The sequence below is a fragment of the Etheostoma spectabile genome, chromosome 15 (assembly GCF_008692095.1).
Source record: "Etheostoma spectabile isolate EspeVRDwgs_2016 chromosome 15, UIUC_Espe_1.0, whole genome shotgun sequence".
In the NCBI taxonomy this organism is placed as follows: domain Eukaryota; kingdom Metazoa; phylum Chordata; class Actinopteri; order Perciformes; family Percidae; genus Etheostoma; species Etheostoma spectabile.
Window position 1 is genome coordinate 12,449,866 of NC_045747.1, and position 20,518 is coordinate 12,470,383.

Sequence of the window (20,518 nt, forward strand, 5' to 3'; positions counted from 1 at the left end):
AAATTAGATACAAACTTAAAATACATTTTCATTATGTCAATTCTTGAAAAACTAAAAAGTCTTGCATTCAGATATGGAGATGCATTTTTTGAACATATTTAATTTAGTCACTGCTAGTAGAAACCTCACATTGTCGAGAGGAGTACCAAGGTTTTCACTGGCAGTGAGAAATTGCTATATACAGTATGTGTCATACTATCAAGAATAATTGATCTGCAGGTATTCATGCTTTGAGCACCGCACCTTGTCGGTGAGCAGTGTGATGAGACGTTTGACTTCTCTCTGCAGGTCCAGGTCCATGTTGAACAGCTGCCCATTGAGAGCCTTGTAAACCTGCTCCTTGCCCTCCACCCCACAGGACTCCTCCATGGCTCGCTCCACACCTTGCCAGTCCAGGTCACGGGGCAGGTGACCCAGGAAAACACGCACAAGCTCTGTGTTGTTCAGCGCGATGCAGAGCTAGCAGAAAGCAAGGAGGAGCAGAAGAGGAGAAACAGAGGGTGGAGGTGGAGAAACAAAGAAGGAAAAGAAGCAGGGCTACAAAAAAGTAGAAGGACGGAGTAGCAAGTGTAAATGATTGATGGCGACAAGAGGTGACTGCCTTTTTTGTGTGAACATAGCTGATCGCTTGCAGAGCCCTTTGTGTTGTCAGGGAGACCACTTGCTGACATTTACTTCCCAGGTTGTTGCGTTACCTGCACAGTGAAGCTTTTTTGGTCTCGGCCCACCTGGCTCCTCTCAATCTTGCGTGTTATCATCTCAGAGTAGCACACAGCCTCGCTGCAGAAATTCTGTGAAAGAAAAAATAGCAACCCTGTTATTAAAGTGAAATTCTCAGTTTCCCGTAAAATCCTTTATTAATCCTGCGTGTATGTATGTGAGTCCGCTCAGAGTCATGTTTTGAGGTGTGCTGGATGTGCGTACTTGAGTGTGGCAACACTAGAAGCAGTACTCACGTCTGTCAAACGAGTGACAAAGATGAAGGCCCCCGCAGAGTCTGGCCAGGCCAGCTGGAGCCAGATCTCGCGTACCTGGCTGAAGCATGTTGTCACCTCCACTGCGGAGGAGCTGTGCTTAGCCTGCTGCACAGGCTCGAGCTGCTCACAAAGCACATGCACAGTTCATAGTGTGTGAATAAAACAGGGGATATGTTTTTCAGGACTACACAACAACCAAAAAAAACAAAAAACAAACAAAACACAAACCTAAAACGAGCAATACTTTATTTCAACTACCTATTTAGCACTTCTAAGGATTATGTAAACTGTCAATACATGATTAATAACTAATTATAACACACTAATATGTAGCTGTGTCCAGCTTTAAGGAAATTCCTTTGAGTGTTTAGAAATGTATTTGCCAACAACTCTGACTACTTTGACTGTATGACGCATCTATAACTGATGTACTGTTAATGAAAGCTTAATAACACAATTTAACATAGTTATAATTACATATATATTTCTTTAGTAATTTTTAAACACATTTACAGTACACAATAGTTTAAACCTGCTTGAGGATGATTTGGACATTTGGACTGTTAATAAGTACTTTATAACCTGCTGAGGAGTTGTTATGAATAATTTATTACCAGTTCTATTACGTGTAATAACGGTAAATAAATACTTTCAGCCCACTAGTAGTTGTAAGCCAATCAATAAATATTTTTATACGTTATCTAAAAATGTATTAGAAAAACAAACATATTGGGATATTACAAATAATTTTACATTCTGAATGTATTAATAAATGCTTTATAACACTGTAACTGTAGTAAGAAATTAATGAATAAGGACATCTTGTTTATAAAAAAATCAAATACAAAAAAACTTCAAATGTGCCCTCCTATCTGCTAACAACTACATTATAGTATATTTGAATGGAAGAAGACTCTCACATTGTCTGTTTCCACTGCTTTACGAATTCTGTCACAGGATCTGTCATGAACAATCTGCAGCCACTTATGAATCGAGGACTTGAACCAGTTATGAAAGCTTGTCAGGGCCAACATTTTAGCATCCCTGTTAGAGAAGAACACACATCTTTTTAAAATAAATTTAAAGCAGACGAAAAGGTTGAAGTCTCATTTCCTGGCTGACATTTCAACCAAATAACCACCAGTCAGAGCCGTCTAAGCTGCTATATGAATTGTCATGAGAGTCAAACTAAAACCAACTTGAGAGGAAGAAACTCCCGAAAGCCTTTGAGGATTTTCAAGGACATGTAGAGCTCAAAGATGGTTTCTCCCATTGTCTGAGTCAGTCTGGAGCTCTCCTGCTCCAGAGTCCCACAAACCCGCTCCATTGCGACGTTTACGTCATCGGCTACCTGCAGGATCAAATAAAGTGTGTGTGGGTTCACATACCTGTGTCAAAATGAATAACAATAAGACTGTATGACTCACAATAGGCTTTATAAGACTTGTTTTTCGAGGACTTTTTTCAAATAATTTTCAAAGACATACCTGTTTCTCCAACTGCCTGTACGATATGCTGAAGAAATCTACTTTCACTGCACTGTGAGGTCAAACAAACAAAGGACGAAATACCATTAGCCCAACAATAGACAAATCAATTTTTCTGTGCTAAACCACAACATTCGACATGGTCTTTTTCTTAATGAGATATGTAGCGTTGATTTTCACCTGTAGAAGAGTTTGTTGTAGATGTTCTGGGCTCTCTGTACGTCTGCACACGTGGCATCAACCACCTGCACCAGCTTCTTCAGCTGCTCCTCCAGAGTCTATGTTGCCAGTAAAAAATGAACAACATTCTGGATAGCCACTGAATTTAGAAAATGTTGTGTAATTTTTAACATTAGGAATCAATATAAACGTACCCCCTCCCCTGGTTTATATCTTGCAATTAGGCTCTCGTACCACTCCACAGTCCCTTTCTGTTGAAAAAATTACACAAATTAAGGAGGATGAATCTGTTAACTAAATTTATCCTGTGGAGGACATTACTGTAGTTGATATACATGTGTGTCCTTCATGCTTCTTTCATACAATACAGACACATACATGGACCTGCTAATCAAGCCATTCATCTACAGCAGGGGTTATCAACATTTTTTAAGCCAAGGACTGCTTAACTGAGAAAGACAGATCAGGGATCCCCTACTACATATGTTGTATTAAATTGAGATGCATATTAAACTGGGCCTACAATAAAGTGTGGGCTGCCCAAAGCCTTTATACATACCTTTTTAGTGTATAGAATTATAAGCTATTAAAATAATTGTTGGGATGATTTTGTAAATCCTGTTTTAATGTTAAACATACATGAGGCACAGTGAATCCTTAGGATTAACTGTATCTGTGACTACCTTACCAATAGGCAGGTAAGCCTATAATCAATGTTTTTTTAAAATTGCAAATTATTTTATAACTTTCTGTTTAAATGTTTGAAAAAAAACTGTCAAAGAATTAACAATAATTTGGTGGACCCACTGTAGTAACTCGGAGGGTCACTCACTGTTGAAGATCTCTGATCTGTATAGCATTCAATACACCCAGTGGATAAAAACGCCACTGGGTTACCTTTAAATGAAACAACTTTTAAAAAAAATGTACGGTTTTTAATTATCATGGTTACCTTGGCAGCAGTAGTGATGTCCAAATGCAGTTCATTTCGAAGAGGACAAACAGACTTAAACGCTCGCATGTTCTGCATGTAGCCAATCCCCCTGGGATTCACAGATGATACAAGACTAGTTTCAGGTCACGTTTCACATTATATTGTTCTTAGATTATAAAATATAAAATACGCACAAATGCTTCAATCTCACTAAATTCTTTCCACTTCAATTTTATGCAGGCTTCTGCACTGTCTCTGCAGTAGAGGAGAAATGCAATTTCAACTGTTAGGTGAGTCACTGTGTGTGCGTGTGTGTGTGTGTTTCTGAGAAGTGTAGAAAATCCATCTCCCATGAGGTCTTGAACACAGGGCAGAGCTGGACTTTTTACTAGTAAAATCAGTCATCATGAACTTTAATAATAATCTGATTTTACTGGCTGGCATTTACAGAATCTTTAATTTGGTGAATTTCCCTGTTCTAACTTCCTTCTATTGTGCAATGGTAAGTCAAAGCTAAGGCCGTCTGTCTAAGACTTCAAGATTCGGAGCAGAATATCTCTGCTGTACGGACCAGATTGCCAAGTACATATATCCATGGTTTTCCATGGATTGTTTCTCATGATTTTATGGACACCCGGTCACATAAAACATGTAAAAACTGGAATTCCTTAAATCTCACCGTGGATCTTCATGTTTCTCCAAAGGATGAATGCTTGTGATTTGGGGATTTTCCCAAGCTAAAAGTTCGACAAGCACTATCAAAAAACATATCTAAATATACTACAATCTTCAATTTTCTGAGCACATTCCTGCGTTAAAATGGTAATCCTTTCAGATTTTCATGACTTTATGGCCCTCATACCAATGTGTATGACAGGATATAATGGAAGCACATAATCATACAGGCTTGAGACCACAACATGTTGCAGCAAATGACAATAATCATTTTTAAGGTTTTATTGTACAAAAGAAAATCTGTAGTCAGGAACAAATGTTTAACATTTTGAAATGAGTAATGAGCAATGATAAGGATATTTCTGTTTGAATTGGGAGCTCAGCACTGCACACAGTATGACTGACTAGTTGAAGTCTCTCTGTGTCTGTTGGGGTGAGAGGTTGAGCCTGTACCTGGTATGGCAGCACATGCTGTTGTTTGATGTGATGTGATGGCAGTGTGACTTTACCTTAGCATGAGCTCGTAGCGTGTAATGGCAGCAACACTGGTGCAGGGGAAAACCTGACGCATGTTCTTCATCAGGCACAGGCAGTGCTCTGTGTACAGCCTGAAGCTGTCTGAAAGCTGCCTCTCCTGGACACAGGAAGGGCCCTCAGTTATAGCTTCAAGTACACTGGGTGTGAGACATTTTTGGCTGGACCAAAAACCTTGATGCATGTCAGTGGAAGAGCTGAGCTAATGAGGTGACTGTTTCCAGATAGTGAAAGGTATTTGTTCCTACTGAGAGGCTGATGGCTGACAACCTACCAGGTCTCCCCTCACAGCGACGGGGTCCCACTCTGCATCGATGGTCCTCAAGAGGCGCAGCAGCAGGGAGTAGCACACCCTCTGGGTCCGATGGTGGCTGCTGTAGCACTGCCAGCGGCTGGGTTTAAAAACAAAACATGCACCTTTTGACTTTATGCTTAATTTTTCATATTTGGTTTGATCAATTTTATTCCTCCATTAACACTCACATAATGGCCTGTTGGAGAGGTGAGAGATCAGTTTGCACAGCATGGTGAGTCAATACAGTCCATGCTGGAGGACAAACTTGCCCATTCCAGTTGTATGGCTCTCTCTAGAATTATATGTGGTAGACAACCACGTCAGTTCAAGTCTTCTACAAAATGGCACATGCCATTAACGAATAATGCAAAAGAAAATATATATGTATACATAATGGACTACAAATATCTGCATTAAACTCACTTTAACATGAGCGTGCTCATACTCCACAATCTGACTCAGCAGTTTCTTGTGAATGGAGACATTTGAATCTTTCTTAGACAAAGCTGTGTCTCTCTGAAAGAAGAAATCAAGTATTAAAAGTCATAATTCTTAGTATCCTATACATGCAAAAAGAATAGGATACTTAATCTGAATACACTAACCTGGCTGGTGAAGAGCTTCAGTATCAGGTGACATTCCCCCTGAACTTTGGACGTACTCGATCGAGGCTCCAGTTTAAACCAGGTGTCATAGCCGACAATTGGGATTTCCTGCAAAAAGGAACCCCACCAGATAAACAACAATTTACGTACTTCCAGGGAAATCCTACACATTGTGTCCTTTGAAGAATCTATTTGTAGTTGTGTTTGATTTGATTAGCTCTGTCTAGTGAACTTCAAACGCTTACATTCAAGGGGATGTTGATGCATCCGAGGAAGTCATCAGCGTTCTCCTCTGAGCCTGATGATGCAGATCCATTGGAACGTACTGACTTTGCTATTTGCTTAAAATACCTGACCAGAAAGAGCAGCGTGCAAGGAAAAAAGGAATCTCATTTGTCACAGGTTGAATTCACATGTTAATGTACTGTGAGAACTATGATCTATACATTTAGATTTATTTATTTATTTATTTGGCATTTACAGTAGCTTCTGCTTTCACCCATCTTACAATTAGAGCATCGACAGAATGAGTTTCACATGCAAATGGAAGTTGGCGATTTCTCTGATTTTTTGTTCAACTAAAAATTGCACATTTTCCACCACAGGTTTTCTGATCCTTTCTCTGTGAGAACTACCTGTGTCCATTATTGGCGCTGGGCTTTCCTGTATTTTCTTGTTTGAGGTTAAAGGTGAAATATCAAATGATCCCCTACAATTACCAAGCACGTTGGTGTCAGTATTTTTCAGCAAATGCAGTTTCTTCATTCATTAACTAAAACTTTTGGCTTGATTTAAATAGAAATGACCTTTTAATTGACAAGATTGACTAAGATGCATCTAAGACAGTCGCATCTTTTACACTTGATTACATGCATACAAATTCAGAATTACACAACAGTGTTTCTTCTACCTGCCCATTCCTCGAAGTCCACTGACTTCATTGAGCTTTTTGCAGGCCTCGGCAACAGACACGTCATCGTCATGATCCCTGAAGAAAAGAGGAGGATTCAGAGGTTATTACAACCTCTCATTTCCTGCAAGGACATGCTTCAATAACTTTGCACAACAATGGACAGATCTGAGAAGTGAAGAAGATCTACAGTCTAGACCCATTCAAGAAAAGCATTAGCCTACTCAACTTTTATTGGAGTCAGGAGTGAGCTCTTGATCCCTATTACCAGAGATGAGAAAAGCCTCTATAACAACTAAATAATGACTGTTCATTTTGTTAAGCCACATGGCTCCCAGTTTGTTACAAAGTACATCTTTACAGTTTAGAGCCGAGTAAAAAGGCAACTTCATTGTCAAGTATAAACAAAATCAATCTTTTTTTCCCAACCGACTTAAAGAGACCTTTTCTGTTTGCTAGGCGACTGAAAAACTGTGACTGCAAAGTGAGCGTGTTAAACAATGTTAAAAAATTGTCATATTATTAAGATTTGGGGAAAATAAATTATTGATTTTAGTATCACAGCTAAAGACATTTGTTGGACTAGTCTTTCTAGTTGCGTGTACAGTATTCTGGATGCATTTCTTTTGTCATTTGTGATGCAAGAAAAAATATATTATTTATTGCAGCAAATTAAACCTAATCTAATTAAATATAAAATCACTAAAAAAGTGCATTCAGAAAATCATTAAAAAATCCTTCTTTGTCCCTTTGGCATGGTGACATTCAAGGGATTCAAGGTGTTGCTGCGTACTAATCTTACCATATATCAAGATGTAAGAGGTCATTGTGGACATCATCTATGTCACTGGGGGAAAAAAAACAACAATAAAAACACAGGACAATTATTAATTGAATTATTATTGTAAACACTGATAATAAACACATCAATCCTTCAGTGTTCCTTTCATAGAGATGACACTGTACTGCACTGGTCACATATCTGACAACTTTAGTGTGAAAGAAAAGGAACTGTGAATCCAGCCTGTCACACATATCACAATGTTCAGCACTGTGCTAAAGGTTAAAGTGTTGTACTCACAAAACAAAGTGTTCGTCCCACACTGGGTTGAGAGTCTCTGGTTTGACCTCAGTCACCTGGATACACACGGCAGGTAACACCTCCTTGGTGCTGGAGCGTTTCTCCAGCTTCTCCTTTCTCTTCCTGAAGCTGAACTTCCTCTCCTTCTTCTCCTCCATCTCCCGTGGGCTTTGGCCCAGCAGGATTCCCAGCATGCAGTAGGGGTCACTGTACCCTGGCAAGCCACGGGTTGACACATAGAAAGGGTTATCACACACACACAAAACTGTTTGAATCATTGTGATGATGCTGTTACAGCGGTGAGAAGAGTGAAGCCTTTGGGCGCATTTGTGGTTTCAACCAGTCTTGTGGTTTGGTGCTCAGCAAACCAGCAAAAGGAGTGCAACTGGTAGACAATGGGCTGAATTAATATCATCTTTAATGGAAAGCACCACAGGTATTTGGCTGTGGATGGGGGAGGTGACAAAAACCTGCGGCCATTTTGGACAGACAGAAATAATACAGGAAGTCCAATACTTGCAAGACCAAGTTTTATTTTAAATATTTAATCAGGTATGAGTTGTCATTGACGTGATGGATGTGATGATGTATGTCTGGCTTTTTGACGCGCTGGAATTGACAATGTGTTAATAGAACACATGCATACACACCTGTGCATTGCACATACTGTACATAGTGGATATGCATGTAATTGTTTTTATAGAAAGGTCATGTAAGTACCATGGCCACCCAAACCTTATTTCCATCTCTCATTAAAAGGAATACAATTCAAATACCACCCCCCATTATGCAGCTGTCAAATGATTACATGCATACTGTACATACATAGAGAGATGGAAATAAGCAGGAATGCATACAAGATAATCACACCAATGATGTTGGGTATGTTAGACTCACTTAGAATATGAGACTCAACATTTTTACAGCTTTATTTGTATCTGTATCTGAAATGTTATGTTGGAAAGTATAGAGTTATCTAGTGCTTGAGATATCTTACCATTTGCATCCTTGGCCATAAGATTCTTTGCTTTCATGACAGAAACTCTCAAGGAAAAACTGGCCCGCTGTGAAAAAAAAGAAATTTACTGTCTGTAAAAAATCAAGGGCATGCATTGAATACGTTACAATGCTCCTGTATCACCATTTATGTACATGTCAGCATGTAGAGTAATAATGTGAAAAATGAATTCCTGATTGCTTCAAGAGATATGTTATATGCACTAGCTGTGTGAGTCAAAACCTAGAACAACTCAATGTTCCACCAAATAACAAAATAACTGTAGAGAATAATTAAATAGCAAAATAATTTTTACTTTGGTCACAACATTTCCAGCAGTTTATCATAATGGCAAACACTTCTTAACAGACAGATTTGAAAGGTTTCTGGCAGTCAAGTAAACAACACACAATCCTACAGAATGGGGCTTTCAGATGTTACAAGTCTTACATCTCTCTACTCTCCAAGGACATCAGATTAGAGGGCTCCACTGTTTCTCTCCCAGCCATGCTTTAAGCTCATTACTTTCGAACTGTGCAAACTATAGAAAATACCAGGAAATACACTAATATACCAACTGTGGCTGCACAACTGAGGAGTTATTGATGCCTCTTAATCTGCACTTTGTGACCACTAAGTTCATATAGTTCACATAAGTTTATTCTGTTATCTATTTTATTAACTTAATAAGATAATGACTTAAAAAACTGTACCTGAAGCTTTACATGTTTAGTACATTTACCACAAGTCACATAACGTTGCAAACAAAGTTATATGTTCATTTTTTTTTCTATTGTTCCATGTCCCAATTGGTTTCCATTTCCTTTTGTATATGACAATACATTATATTGTATTATATATGATATTCTTTACTTTTTAAGATAATCATCCCAAAATCACTGCAAAGGACCCAAAGTCTACCTGGAACATGACCAGAAAATTAGATAAAACTCTATAACTGTACAGCATGCATTAAAAAATAGAAACTACTGTAGTATAAAAATCTTCCTTAAGACAATTGATGTCAGCTGTCACTGCCACAGTGTATCTGAATAATATTGTTTTGGCAACATTTGAATGAACTGTAGCTCATGCACACCTCACCTTGGATTCTTGAACTTTTTGGAGAATGATTTCATGCTCCTCTTCGCTCATATCAAATGCCTTGGATGGTCAGAGAGTAAGAAATAAAGCTGGATAAATATTCTAGAAACACTTGATTTCTTATTGCAATAGGATAGATAGATAGATTAATAAATAAATACCTTTAGCAGGTAAGCAAACAGCTCTTCCTCACTTGTCACATGTTCGGATGAAGGTACTCCCACCCGGTTGACCACCGTGTACACAGCTTCCTCATAAAGTAGGTCCAGCTACATCAAAACACACTCCACTTAATACTAACCCTTCCAAAATAAATGTTCCTTCACTTTCATGCTTTCTGCTCTGCTGCACATTAAAACCAGGAATAGTTCTGTTATTATGACTTTTAAAATATAATCCCTTTTAAAATACGATGAAAAAAAGAGAAGCCAACGCACCTCTGTCCTTCTGCTTCTGTCAGGGATAAAGGCCTGGTCCACATGCTCTTGGGGTGGCGGCACTGTGCAGGCCCCTCTTTGGCACTGTTAGGGGGCAGAAACAGTTCAGCCAAAACAAAACACATCTTTCTTATGAGAACTGGAGAGAGGGCAAGCTAAGGTTGCAATAAGATATTCTTGACAGTAGATTCTCAATCATCTCTTTGAAATATGGTAGTTTAGTCCAGTGGTTCCTTATTTAGGGTCGGACCCCCTCCAATGAACCACAAGCTAAATCTGGGTGGTCGTGAGATGATTGATGGGGTAGGAAAGAATAATAAATAACAAATGTATATTCAAATTTTGGACCTTTTTTTAATCTTTGCTTTTGTGAAATATTGGATTTCTTTTTAATCACATTGGGTCTCAAATACGTATTTGGTTTTAAGCCTTTGCAATATATTTTATTGTATAAGCTTGTTACTGTTTATTTTTGAGGCAGTTAATGCCTTAATTTCATAAAGATAGTAATGCAATGTAATGCACCCTAACCTTTTGGCTATATTAGTTTGCCCTATAATGTGGTTATTATGTGAAAAATTAATCTGAAAAGTAATTGGTCACTGTAGCTGTCAAATAAATGTAGTAGAGTAAAAACTTCAAATTAAGACATCCACAATATGGAAATAGGACAAAAATTTAAGTTTTCCGAAGATTATATTATGTTTTACCAATTTTGACATGCAGAGTGGATGTTCCTCATCTTTTGATAATGACTATTCAGGTGTTGCCTCTTTTTTAACTCTTGTCTAAAAGCAGTTTGGAAATGAAAACATCAATTGTTCTCAGCAAAGATGTTAATACAGCATCATTGCCTTATTAGCATTGGCAGCAGGAGGAGCTGGACATAGCCATCGACAGCAGCTTGTCATGGCTGAGCTTCCAGTCTTCTGAGCACCCAACTCAACCCGGCCCTTCTGTCTATACAAGTCATACTGGTACTGAGGTCTACTCGCAACAGTACATGAACGTGTTTCAAGGATGTAACAGATGGGAAGGTGAAAGTTGGGTGGGGGTTACCTCAGCCTGGGCAGCCCGCAGCATGTTCTCCTGCTTCTGAAGGATGGCATTCACACGCTCAAAGAACTCCAAGCTCTCCTCGGAAATCCTGCCAAGAAGAAGCAGATTGACAAGTCATCTCTTAAAAAAAAAGAAATAGAAATACTTCCATTTATGAGAAAAGAAATACGTGAAATGCATGTTGTGTCATAGTAAACAAATACATAATCTCATCAGTCTAATAGAATATTTCTGGATCGCAGTTAAAAACAAAACAAAGTGGGGTTCAGTGACATTGATGTGATCACACTGCATCCTGTTTACAGACACTTTGGAGGAGTGTCAGTCAATAATGATCTGTTTGCTTTTATATGTCGAATCACTGGACTCCAATGCCAGCAGTTCAGCTCCTTATTAGCTATTAAATACCTTCTTATCTCATGCACTGAAAAAAGCAAAGCAGGTCTAGACCAAAGCTCTCAGCAATCCCACATGCCTGCACTCTGTGTGAACCTTGTTAATCTACTATGATGAGCGGGCTGTGTGCAAAATGCAAATGATGTTTTCTGTTTCCTCCAGGTGTGAGTGAATCCCGGACTCTCTCCGGCCCCAGTTGTCATGGTGATACAGGCAAATTCAGGGGGGGAGTAGCTCGCCTAACACATTGGGAATCCCCCCACCCTCTTCACCACCACCTCTCACCCCTCCCAAATCTCACACTGGGTGTCTTCTTCCTGGCCTGTATGGAGATCACCTGGGCAGGCAGCAGCTCAGATGTGAGCTGTAGCAGAACTGTCTGGATCAGCCACGCTGTCTGCCTAGAACTCCTAACCCCCACAGCTCGCACACCTCTCAGCTTCTGTCTCATTCCTCATCTCTTAGCCAACATCGTCACATTATACAGAGGAGCTGTCCACAGAGGCCCTGTCATGCTCCTTTATTAGCGTCATCACAGCAGGCGTGTGGCAGCCCATCCCATCACCCACTGGCTCTTGCCATGGGGGGGGGAGCGGATGGCAAATCCCTGAGGTATTGATGAGAACTAATGGCAGTCATGCTGACAGAGTTGGTCAGGTTTCCACTGGTGTCAAAGGCAGCAAAACGTAAAAGGTGGATGTATTGTGTTAAAGATTGGAGTTTAATGTTCTAAATTGTTAGCATTAAAACTATTTTTTGCCTCACTGGTACGCCATACTGATCCAAAAACTGAGTTGTTATTCTGATCTAATACCCCTCAGTCAGTGTTTGAAAGCTTGAAGCCACAAGGCGAGACTCTGTCATATCTGTGAATGCCTCCACAAACAAAGCCTGTTCCGCTTACAAGAGAAGCGACTTAGTTTTTTTTTTAGTTTTAATTTGCAAATATAGTACAAATAAGCTTAATTTGATTGTAATACTTGTGTAATGAGCAACACAATTCTCCCCACATCAATTGTCAATCGTCCAGGGCATCCTCTTATCCAGAAATCTGTCCTATTTTTTATCAGTCAGATTGAGGATTTGTCCACACAGTCTGGTAGCTTTTGTTTTGAGGTTTGAAACGATAAGAGCAGAAATAATGCTCAAATGATGCAAATCCAGTCAATCCTGATTTGATGTATCTAAAAAAATATGCCATTCTCTTTTAACCATTATCTGTCATGCATACACACTTGATGTTGCTAGGAAACAGGTCCTTTTTACTGTCATTTTATGTCATTTATTTTTTAGAATGTATTCAGTAATGTTTTCATGATTGGAGAGTAAATCAGAAGGAAAACTTGAATAAAAACATGAACACTGAAGTTCTATCTGTAAGTGTTTAAACATGACTAATTGTGAGCGTGAAGATGACAGCAGCCCCTCACTTCAAACTTCAATTGAATATGGCAGTGTATGTAGTAATTAATAGTGCAGACATTAATGTTGTCTGCAGCATGAAAGGTAATGTGACGTCTGTATGCATTCTAATCAAATAAGCAATTATAAATGTGATTGATCACGGTTGTCGGTGCATAATGTCAGCCTGCAGCTTTTATCATTACATAGGATTGCCATGACAAGGATCCCCTCTTGTTTGTTTTACTCTAATTACACATTTGTTCAAGCAACAAATGTAAAAAGAACCTAATGTGGAGTTATGATTGCAGAATTTCTTCATTCACACACACTTGTGAAAGAAACTACTTCCAACTACAGCAAACAGAACCGAAGCTTAGTTGGAAATTATTTTCAACTTGGGTCTTCTTGGGTTCTTCACAATGGTGACTAATAGTTTCACTTCCTCAACGTGCTGGAACACAACACATTTATAAACAGGCAAAGGGCAACTCCAAGCTCTTACATGATCCCTGACTACAAGAATGCCTTTCTTCTGATATAATGTTCCTCCTGTTTTTATTTATCAGAAAATATTAGGGGTGGGGGAAATGAATACAGCATTGTATCGCAATACTTTCTGTGGCAATACTGTATCGATACACAGGTGCCAAGTATCGATTGATTGTTTGTCTAGCAGACAATCTCATTTTGCAGCCATAAAATTTGTTTGAGAAAAACAAAAAGATAAATGTATGTTTTTAGATAAAACAGATTTTCACAAAGTCAATTAAGGCAATAATATGGAATTGTGACATAAGTATTGTGATCTTATTGTGTTGTGAGGGTTCTGGTGATTCCCACCCCTCGACAATATACTAGTACTTAATGATATCATTTTGCTTTATCTTAAGTATTGCTGCGCTGAGGAAAATGACTCCTGGATACAGTTTATCTGACAGTATTAGGTCATATCATAAAAATAGTAGTATTGTATTATTTGAAAATACCAAAACCAACAATGAACTGATCCTGCTAATATGTATTGCCTGTGTAGCCTCATATTTCTTATTCTTTTGTGCCATTGAGCTCCCATTGTTGTCCAAAAAGTATTAAAAACAGATCAGTGAGCCACACTGTTGAATATCCCTTCAATACAAGGAACACATGCACTATAGTTTATTTAAAGTGAATCACACATACAGCATTTGTGTGCATTAACTCGCTTCTAGGCAATGGGTCACTAGATAAATCCAAGGTGACGAGAGAGGATTAATTGGAGAGGGAAAAACACAAAGCAGAACAATCATTTCTTGAACTTTTCTGTGATCTGTGTTTTTTGTGAAGTATGTTTTACCTCTTCAAGCTTCTAACAATTGTTTAAATGACAGAATCTGAGATATTTAGTGGGAAAATTACACTTTGGTGGAACTCCACAAAAGGCACAGACATCTAAAACCTGTCTCTGCACAGGAGCACCAAAGGCCTTTTAAACCTTGGCTAAAAATAGTCCCCAACAACTACACTGTTTACTCCTCTTTGATTAATGATTGCTAAAACTACAGTGCGCAGCAATTTTAGGGCTTGGGCTGATTGCCACACAAAAGCTAGGGAGATCAGGAAAATACTGAGTTGGAATAACACATATTGGTCTTTGTGTTTTAATGAGATTAATTGACAATAAGAAAAACAGAACACCAGCGTTATCCATTAAATTTATAATATGTGTCATTAATATGAATGAATGAATGACTGAATTTCATTGGTCGTAACCAAAGTGTAGGGTTATATGAGGCCCCCCCCCTTCTCACACTTTTATAAGTAACAAACACATTGTCAGGGAAAAACAATTTCAAGACAAGAAAGAGGAACTAAATTACACAAAAATATGTAATGTAATTCTAAATTGATTGTATTATTCAGCATCAATTAAAAAATGAGAATGACACTGCAGCAAGCTCACAATCCAAAACAGAGTGAAGGCAAGTGTGAAATATGAAGTCCACCGCTGTTGACAGATGGAAAAGAACAGTCAAATATGCGAACAATAATAAACCAAAATATACAATTTAAATATAAATCCCTGTGTGCTGTAGAACACCTGGTGATCTCTGACAGTGTATCGTGCATTTCCACAGACTTAACAACTGGTTCTCACAGAGGCAAAAACATCATTTTCTCAACTGAATTCACCTCCAACGTGCGGGTCTCTGCTATGAGAGCTCAGCTCGGCAGCTAGCAGCTAACAGCTAACAGCTAACCAGGCAAGCTACACACTGGCAAAATTGAGACAAGGTAGGGGAATTAAAACAATGTCTGACTTGAAAACGCATCTTGATATCCCCTAAGGGCCTTGTTCATGTGGTACAAACATATTAATTGCATTTTGCGTCTGTTAAGAGGCAAAAAGGCACTCTAAAACTTGCCCCAATGACTACAATTTTAGCTCAGTGGAAGCTTGTAGACATGCTGCAGCTACTCAGTGTTGCCTGCACCGATTCAGGTCAGGTTTTTTTTTCCCCAATCGAAAGTACTTGCATATCTATAGGGATCAAGATTAACAGAAAAAATTGGCCGGAATTGTCCTTTAAGTAATAAGGTCACTTAGTCACTTACGCAAGTAAGTCACTTGATTAGTGACAATTCTGCAGGTTTTCTAACAAAGATCAACAGCCTGCCTCTAATGACAAGGTTATGTGCACAGCTGAGACTCCGTGGGAAGGATGTAGCACCAAGGAGCTGGCATGAGAAATGAGAAAAAAGGTGAGATACTGACAGGTCAAATCAGTCTTTAATAAAGAACAAAAATAAGGTCCTATTGGAGCAGATTTTACATTAAACTGCATATATAACAATATAATAATAAATTCTGAATTAATAAAACATTCTGGGACAGGATTGAGAATATGCATTAAGTAACAAACACTAATGAAAAATGGTCAATCAGTCCTTCAAATTCAAAATTGCTCCAAGAAATGCAACAAAGCATCGGAGGTTATCTTCCATGTTAAAAATAGACATCGTCGTCAGTACAAGTATTAAGTTCACACAGCAGCAGCCTGTGTTTAGGTTGCTATAGAAACCTCATGTTACTATTGGCTTCAGATGAAGCTTCAAAACAATACTGAAAAAAAACCAGATGAATGATATTAATTGTGCAACTTTATTTGTTGCTACGAGGCAGAAAACTCCACAAGAAAACCATTAAAGAAGAAAAAAAAACAAATAAACCTTGACAGAGATCAGACAAGATCAAATCCACTAATCCTGTTTATTCTCCCCCAAGATCTCAGCGCTGTCAAGCTAATGGTAATGCATGACATTAATCAATAGATTTCAAGAGAAACCTAAAGAGCATACAGACAATAAAAAAAAAATAGGACAAAAAAATAATACATACATACAAATGTACAGATTACATATCCACATGTACAGTACATACATAAATACATACACACATATACTACATGCATACAGTATTTACATAAAAACACAATAATAAATAATAAAAACACAAATCATGGGCTGTGGTCAAACAGTGAGCCGTACATTTGTCTATTGTTACTTAATTGATTAATAGTTACGTCTTTCAAAGAACCAGCCATCGTAATTTTACAATGCCTAAAGTATTGCTTCTTTTTTCCAACCAACAGTGCAAAACCCAAACAATATTTAATTTACTAGAACTTAGGACAAGGAACAGCAATAAATCCTTACATTTGGGAATGTGCAAACATCAAATATGATTAAACCCATGTACCCATTACTTTCATGTAACACACACACACAAACAAACAAACAAACACATACACAAACGGTGATGTCTTTATTGCTCAAGCAAAAGCAGAAGTGTGCCGTACTATTGTGCACTCACATGTTGAAGGAGACTAATGGACATCAGAACCATGTGGTTTAAACTGATACACAAGAAAACGGTAGCATTTGTGAAGCCCTCAGAGCCTGACTGTGCATGTAATAGTGTGGTTGATGTGTCCTTGGGGGAGAGACAGCTTGTGCGTTTCCTGCTCACAGCGAGGTACAACTCTGGAATAAATGTCAAACGCATTAAAACATTCTGTTGACAAGAAATAATGACCTGTGGCTTCAGCTGGACAGCCAGCCGAAAACAAATGAATGACAGACATGAATTGTTTCTTATGTGCCGCCGTCTTTGAAAGGCTGTCATCTTCTTGAGCTACACTGAATGCAATTTAGACTCTTATAACGGGAGCTTTGTCCTAAACGGCAACAATCAAGAAAATAATAACTTTAGCTGTACACAGTAATATATTCACAAGCAGTATGGCTTCTGCTGCTTAAACTCAAGTGGACGCTTAATTTGTGTCTGACAGCAATGCAAGGGAAAGCAGAAAGTGCATCACAACTTTTTTTTAATATCATAAGTTCAGGCAGAGCTTCTGCCACTCAGCGTGCCTGGGAGGACTTCATTACATGTCTACATTTTCATTATGTAAACTCTGAATGACAAGTAAGATCATTCATGAAAATGAATTCTGAAATCCCAGTAAAATTATTAGTAACATGTTGAACAAAACACCACCAAAATTCTAACAAAGCGATATCCACAAAAAACAATCACTGGGATCCAGCTACAGTGCTTGCAATAGTGTGTGTGCTTGGACACCAGGGACTCACCTGCGAGGTAAGGGCTCAGGGCAGTGTGTGAGGGGGCTGCTGGCGGTGGGTGGCGGTTCCCTTCGGCTCCTCAGCGACTGGCTCCTCTGCACCTGCCTCAGCATAGTACTCTTCAGGTCCAGCAGTGTCGTCATGATCTTTCACTGCCAGAACATACACAAAGGGCAAACATCAAGATGCCGTCACTCTGGTGAAACCCATGATTGGCAGCATTTGTGTAATGCAGAAGGGAGTCAAAATATGTATTAAACTTTAGCTGTGGGATCATATTTATCAAACCGGTTGTTTCTGGAAATACAGTTGGCCCAGGGGAATCTTTTAGTCTAATCCGCTGCATAATCACCCCCCTTTTGCTCTTTTGACATAATTACACTCTTCCTCAGCAAAAGGTGTGTTCTATTTCTGTCTGAGCTTGACTGATGCCGCGGGTGTGCAATTTATCTTCCACCTTTTGGTCTGGTCAGTTCAGAGTCAATCAACCTTTATTTTTTGGATCACACTTTGTGCAAGATATGTAAATCAAGAAGCCTCGCAGAGGTGAGAGCCACAGGAACCCCATCACAGCAATGTCATAAAAGCTGTTGTATCACTCAAATTAAAACGGCAAGGAAATAGAGCTGAGTAAAAGCAATGTTTAGAAATGAGTCCCTTGAATGTCTTAATCATAGACCTGTAGCATCTGCTTGGCAAAACCTAATAGGATCTAATAACTAGACCGAGAATATTTAGCAAAAACAGCTCAGTCACAGCCAGATGATGTGGAAACAGAGAATATTAAGATTTGTACTGAGGGTCAACCAAATAGGAGCTTGTAGGATTTATACTGTTATGTGGGCTTTACAGAGAAGTAGTTTTATAATAAAGCACATTCAGTAATAATACCTGTACAGCAAAATTATTATAATCTATAATAAAAGTGTTAATTACATAAATTATTGTCTAATTTACACTTTAATCTTCTTGGTAAAACATGGTAGCTATGCAATCAGTGCCAGCTAAATGTTGATTGTGTGCACTAAGTAAGTCATATAATTAACTTTCACAACAGGAAACCTCCATCAGGGGTTGCTAGCATTTAAGCTTAGCTTAGCATAAAGACAGAAAGCAATCAGTTGAGAGTCCAATTACTGGACTGGCTGTTAGTAATCACATTACTTAATTAGTGAACATTATGGGTGCTGAACCAGTAGGTGGATTTTCTTACGAGAGCAGAGCTAGCTGTTTCCAGTCTTAATGCTAAGCTAAGTTAGGCTGCTGCTGGCTGTAGCTCCATATTTATCAATATACTGTACAAGTACATACAATCTTCTCATCTAACTTAAAGCATATACTGTAAGTGTATATCACAAAAGTAAATATCTCGTGCCCTATGACCAATCGTTGTGTATTGTGGACAAACAATTTGTATCAAAAGGAAACCACTGCTAATAAAAAATAAAATTTCAACATTTAGGGCCTAAAATTTGTCTTAATAAATGTTGACTAACAAATGATTGATTCCTAATAGCATTAACCAGAATTATTAAAACAGAAAGCAATTTAGGATAATATGGGACCACAGTCAGTCATTCTATTTACAAAAACAAATACAGTATAAAATCAATTATTTTTATCCTTTTTTTAAAATTACAAATGGCAGCCTTTCACTTTGATAAGCATCATTAGACAAAAGAATGTTATCCAAGCATTTATAGAAAAAGGTATACTTGGGTTGTTGTGACTGCGAAATATGAATTTAGAAAAAAATTGATCCTATCTGGAGACCTCAGTTAGATTGGCATTGTGTTGCTAAGCAATTGGCTGAGAAAGAGTGGGTCTTTCTCAGGGCCATTTGCTATAAAGGGAACTCTCATAGCTTGGCTTCATGGCGTCTTTAAAGTATAACTGCATTATATGACTTCATAACAATATTGTGCACAGTCAGTGACCCCCGCAGTAGAAAAGTCAAAGAGTAAAATAAATTGTTCTGTTAAGAGATATTTAATGAAAATGTGCACGTGGGCATTTTCTCTAAGTAAAAAAGTCAAGAAAAATAAAATGTAATTAAAGCAGACTTTACAATTTATTTGCAATAGCAACAGCAAATTGATTTTGTATCAGCTTGAATTATCCTCTTAACAATGACCAAAGCTGAGTCGGAAAGCACAGGAATTACAAAACATATACTGTCTGTAAATAAGGTATTCTATGTGACTAACTCAACCACAGAATTGACATTAATGTTATTAAGTGTAAGCCGTTTCTGACTTTTTTGTCAAAAGTTGGAAACTAAATTTCAGTATATCTACCCTCAATTAGGAGTTAATCCTTTCAATCTCAAGAGAAGGTTGGGCGTCTATAAATACCCGGTTCAATGTTGAAGTCAGTCACTAAAACCCTCACATTCAGAATACATGTATAAGCTTCCATATTCTTGAAGTAAAACTTAACATTCACATTACAACAACACTGTTTACAGTGCAGGGAACGTTTAATCAATTTCACGTCAAGTCAAAAAGCCTAAAGGTCATCTGATTGCATGATCATTAATAACGTGAATGTCAAGAGTTCCTACAGCAAAACACTCAGGGATGCTCACACATCTGCCTGGCAACTGAGGAAGAGAATGAAGCTTATTGTCAAATCAGCGAGTCTCCTTGACAGCATCCAATCACATTTGTCCCTGCTTGACCAATTTACTGTTGCATGTTAATGGTGATGGAGCTTCCTACAGTCAGCTTGCTGATGAACAGCAGCAAAAAGGGTGCCCAGTTAGCTCAGTTGGTAGAGCAGGGGCCCATATATAGAGGTTTACTCCTCAACACAGGGGCC

At 38.4% G+C, this 20,518-nt stretch overlaps 1 protein-coding gene across 1 annotated transcript in view; it reads right to left on the reverse strand.

The window, feature by feature from the left end:
* Nucleotides 1-20,518, reverse strand: part of baiap3 (BAI1 associated protein 3) — a 34,337-nt gene that overhangs the window by 8,515 nt on the left and 5,304 nt on the right. The window contains exons 2-25 of the mRNA XM_032537082.1: nucleotides 17,708-17,850; nucleotides 11,276-11,363; nucleotides 10,217-10,300; nucleotides 9,941-10,048; nucleotides 9,780-9,839; nucleotides 8,676-8,742; nucleotides 7,679-7,892; nucleotides 7,400-7,444; nucleotides 6,598-6,675; nucleotides 5,933-6,038; nucleotides 5,688-5,795; nucleotides 5,506-5,598; nucleotides 5,271-5,374; nucleotides 5,062-5,179; nucleotides 4,763-4,887; nucleotides 3,597-3,687; nucleotides 2,839-2,895; nucleotides 2,645-2,742; nucleotides 2,465-2,516; nucleotides 2,177-2,328; nucleotides 1,898-2,021; nucleotides 957-1,097; nucleotides 696-791; nucleotides 244-459 (exon numbers count right to left, since the gene is read on the reverse strand). Coding sequence (XP_032392973.1) covers nucleotides 244-459; nucleotides 696-791; nucleotides 957-1,097; nucleotides 1,898-2,021; nucleotides 2,177-2,328; nucleotides 2,465-2,516; nucleotides 2,645-2,742; nucleotides 2,839-2,895; nucleotides 3,597-3,687; nucleotides 4,763-4,887; nucleotides 5,062-5,179; nucleotides 5,271-5,374; nucleotides 5,506-5,598; nucleotides 5,688-5,795; nucleotides 5,933-6,038; nucleotides 6,598-6,675; nucleotides 7,400-7,444; nucleotides 7,679-7,892; nucleotides 8,676-8,742; nucleotides 9,780-9,839; nucleotides 9,941-10,048; nucleotides 10,217-10,300; nucleotides 11,276-11,363; nucleotides 17,708-17,841 — 2,559 coding nt within the window. The 5' untranslated portion in view covers nucleotides 17,842-17,850. The remainder of the gene's footprint in view (nucleotides 1-243; nucleotides 460-695; nucleotides 792-956; nucleotides 1,098-1,897; nucleotides 2,022-2,176; nucleotides 2,329-2,464; nucleotides 2,517-2,644; nucleotides 2,743-2,838; nucleotides 2,896-3,596; nucleotides 3,688-4,762; nucleotides 4,888-5,061; nucleotides 5,180-5,270; nucleotides 5,375-5,505; nucleotides 5,599-5,687; nucleotides 5,796-5,932; nucleotides 6,039-6,597; nucleotides 6,676-7,399; nucleotides 7,445-7,678; nucleotides 7,893-8,675; nucleotides 8,743-9,779; nucleotides 9,840-9,940; nucleotides 10,049-10,216; nucleotides 10,301-11,275; nucleotides 11,364-17,707; nucleotides 17,851-20,518) is intronic.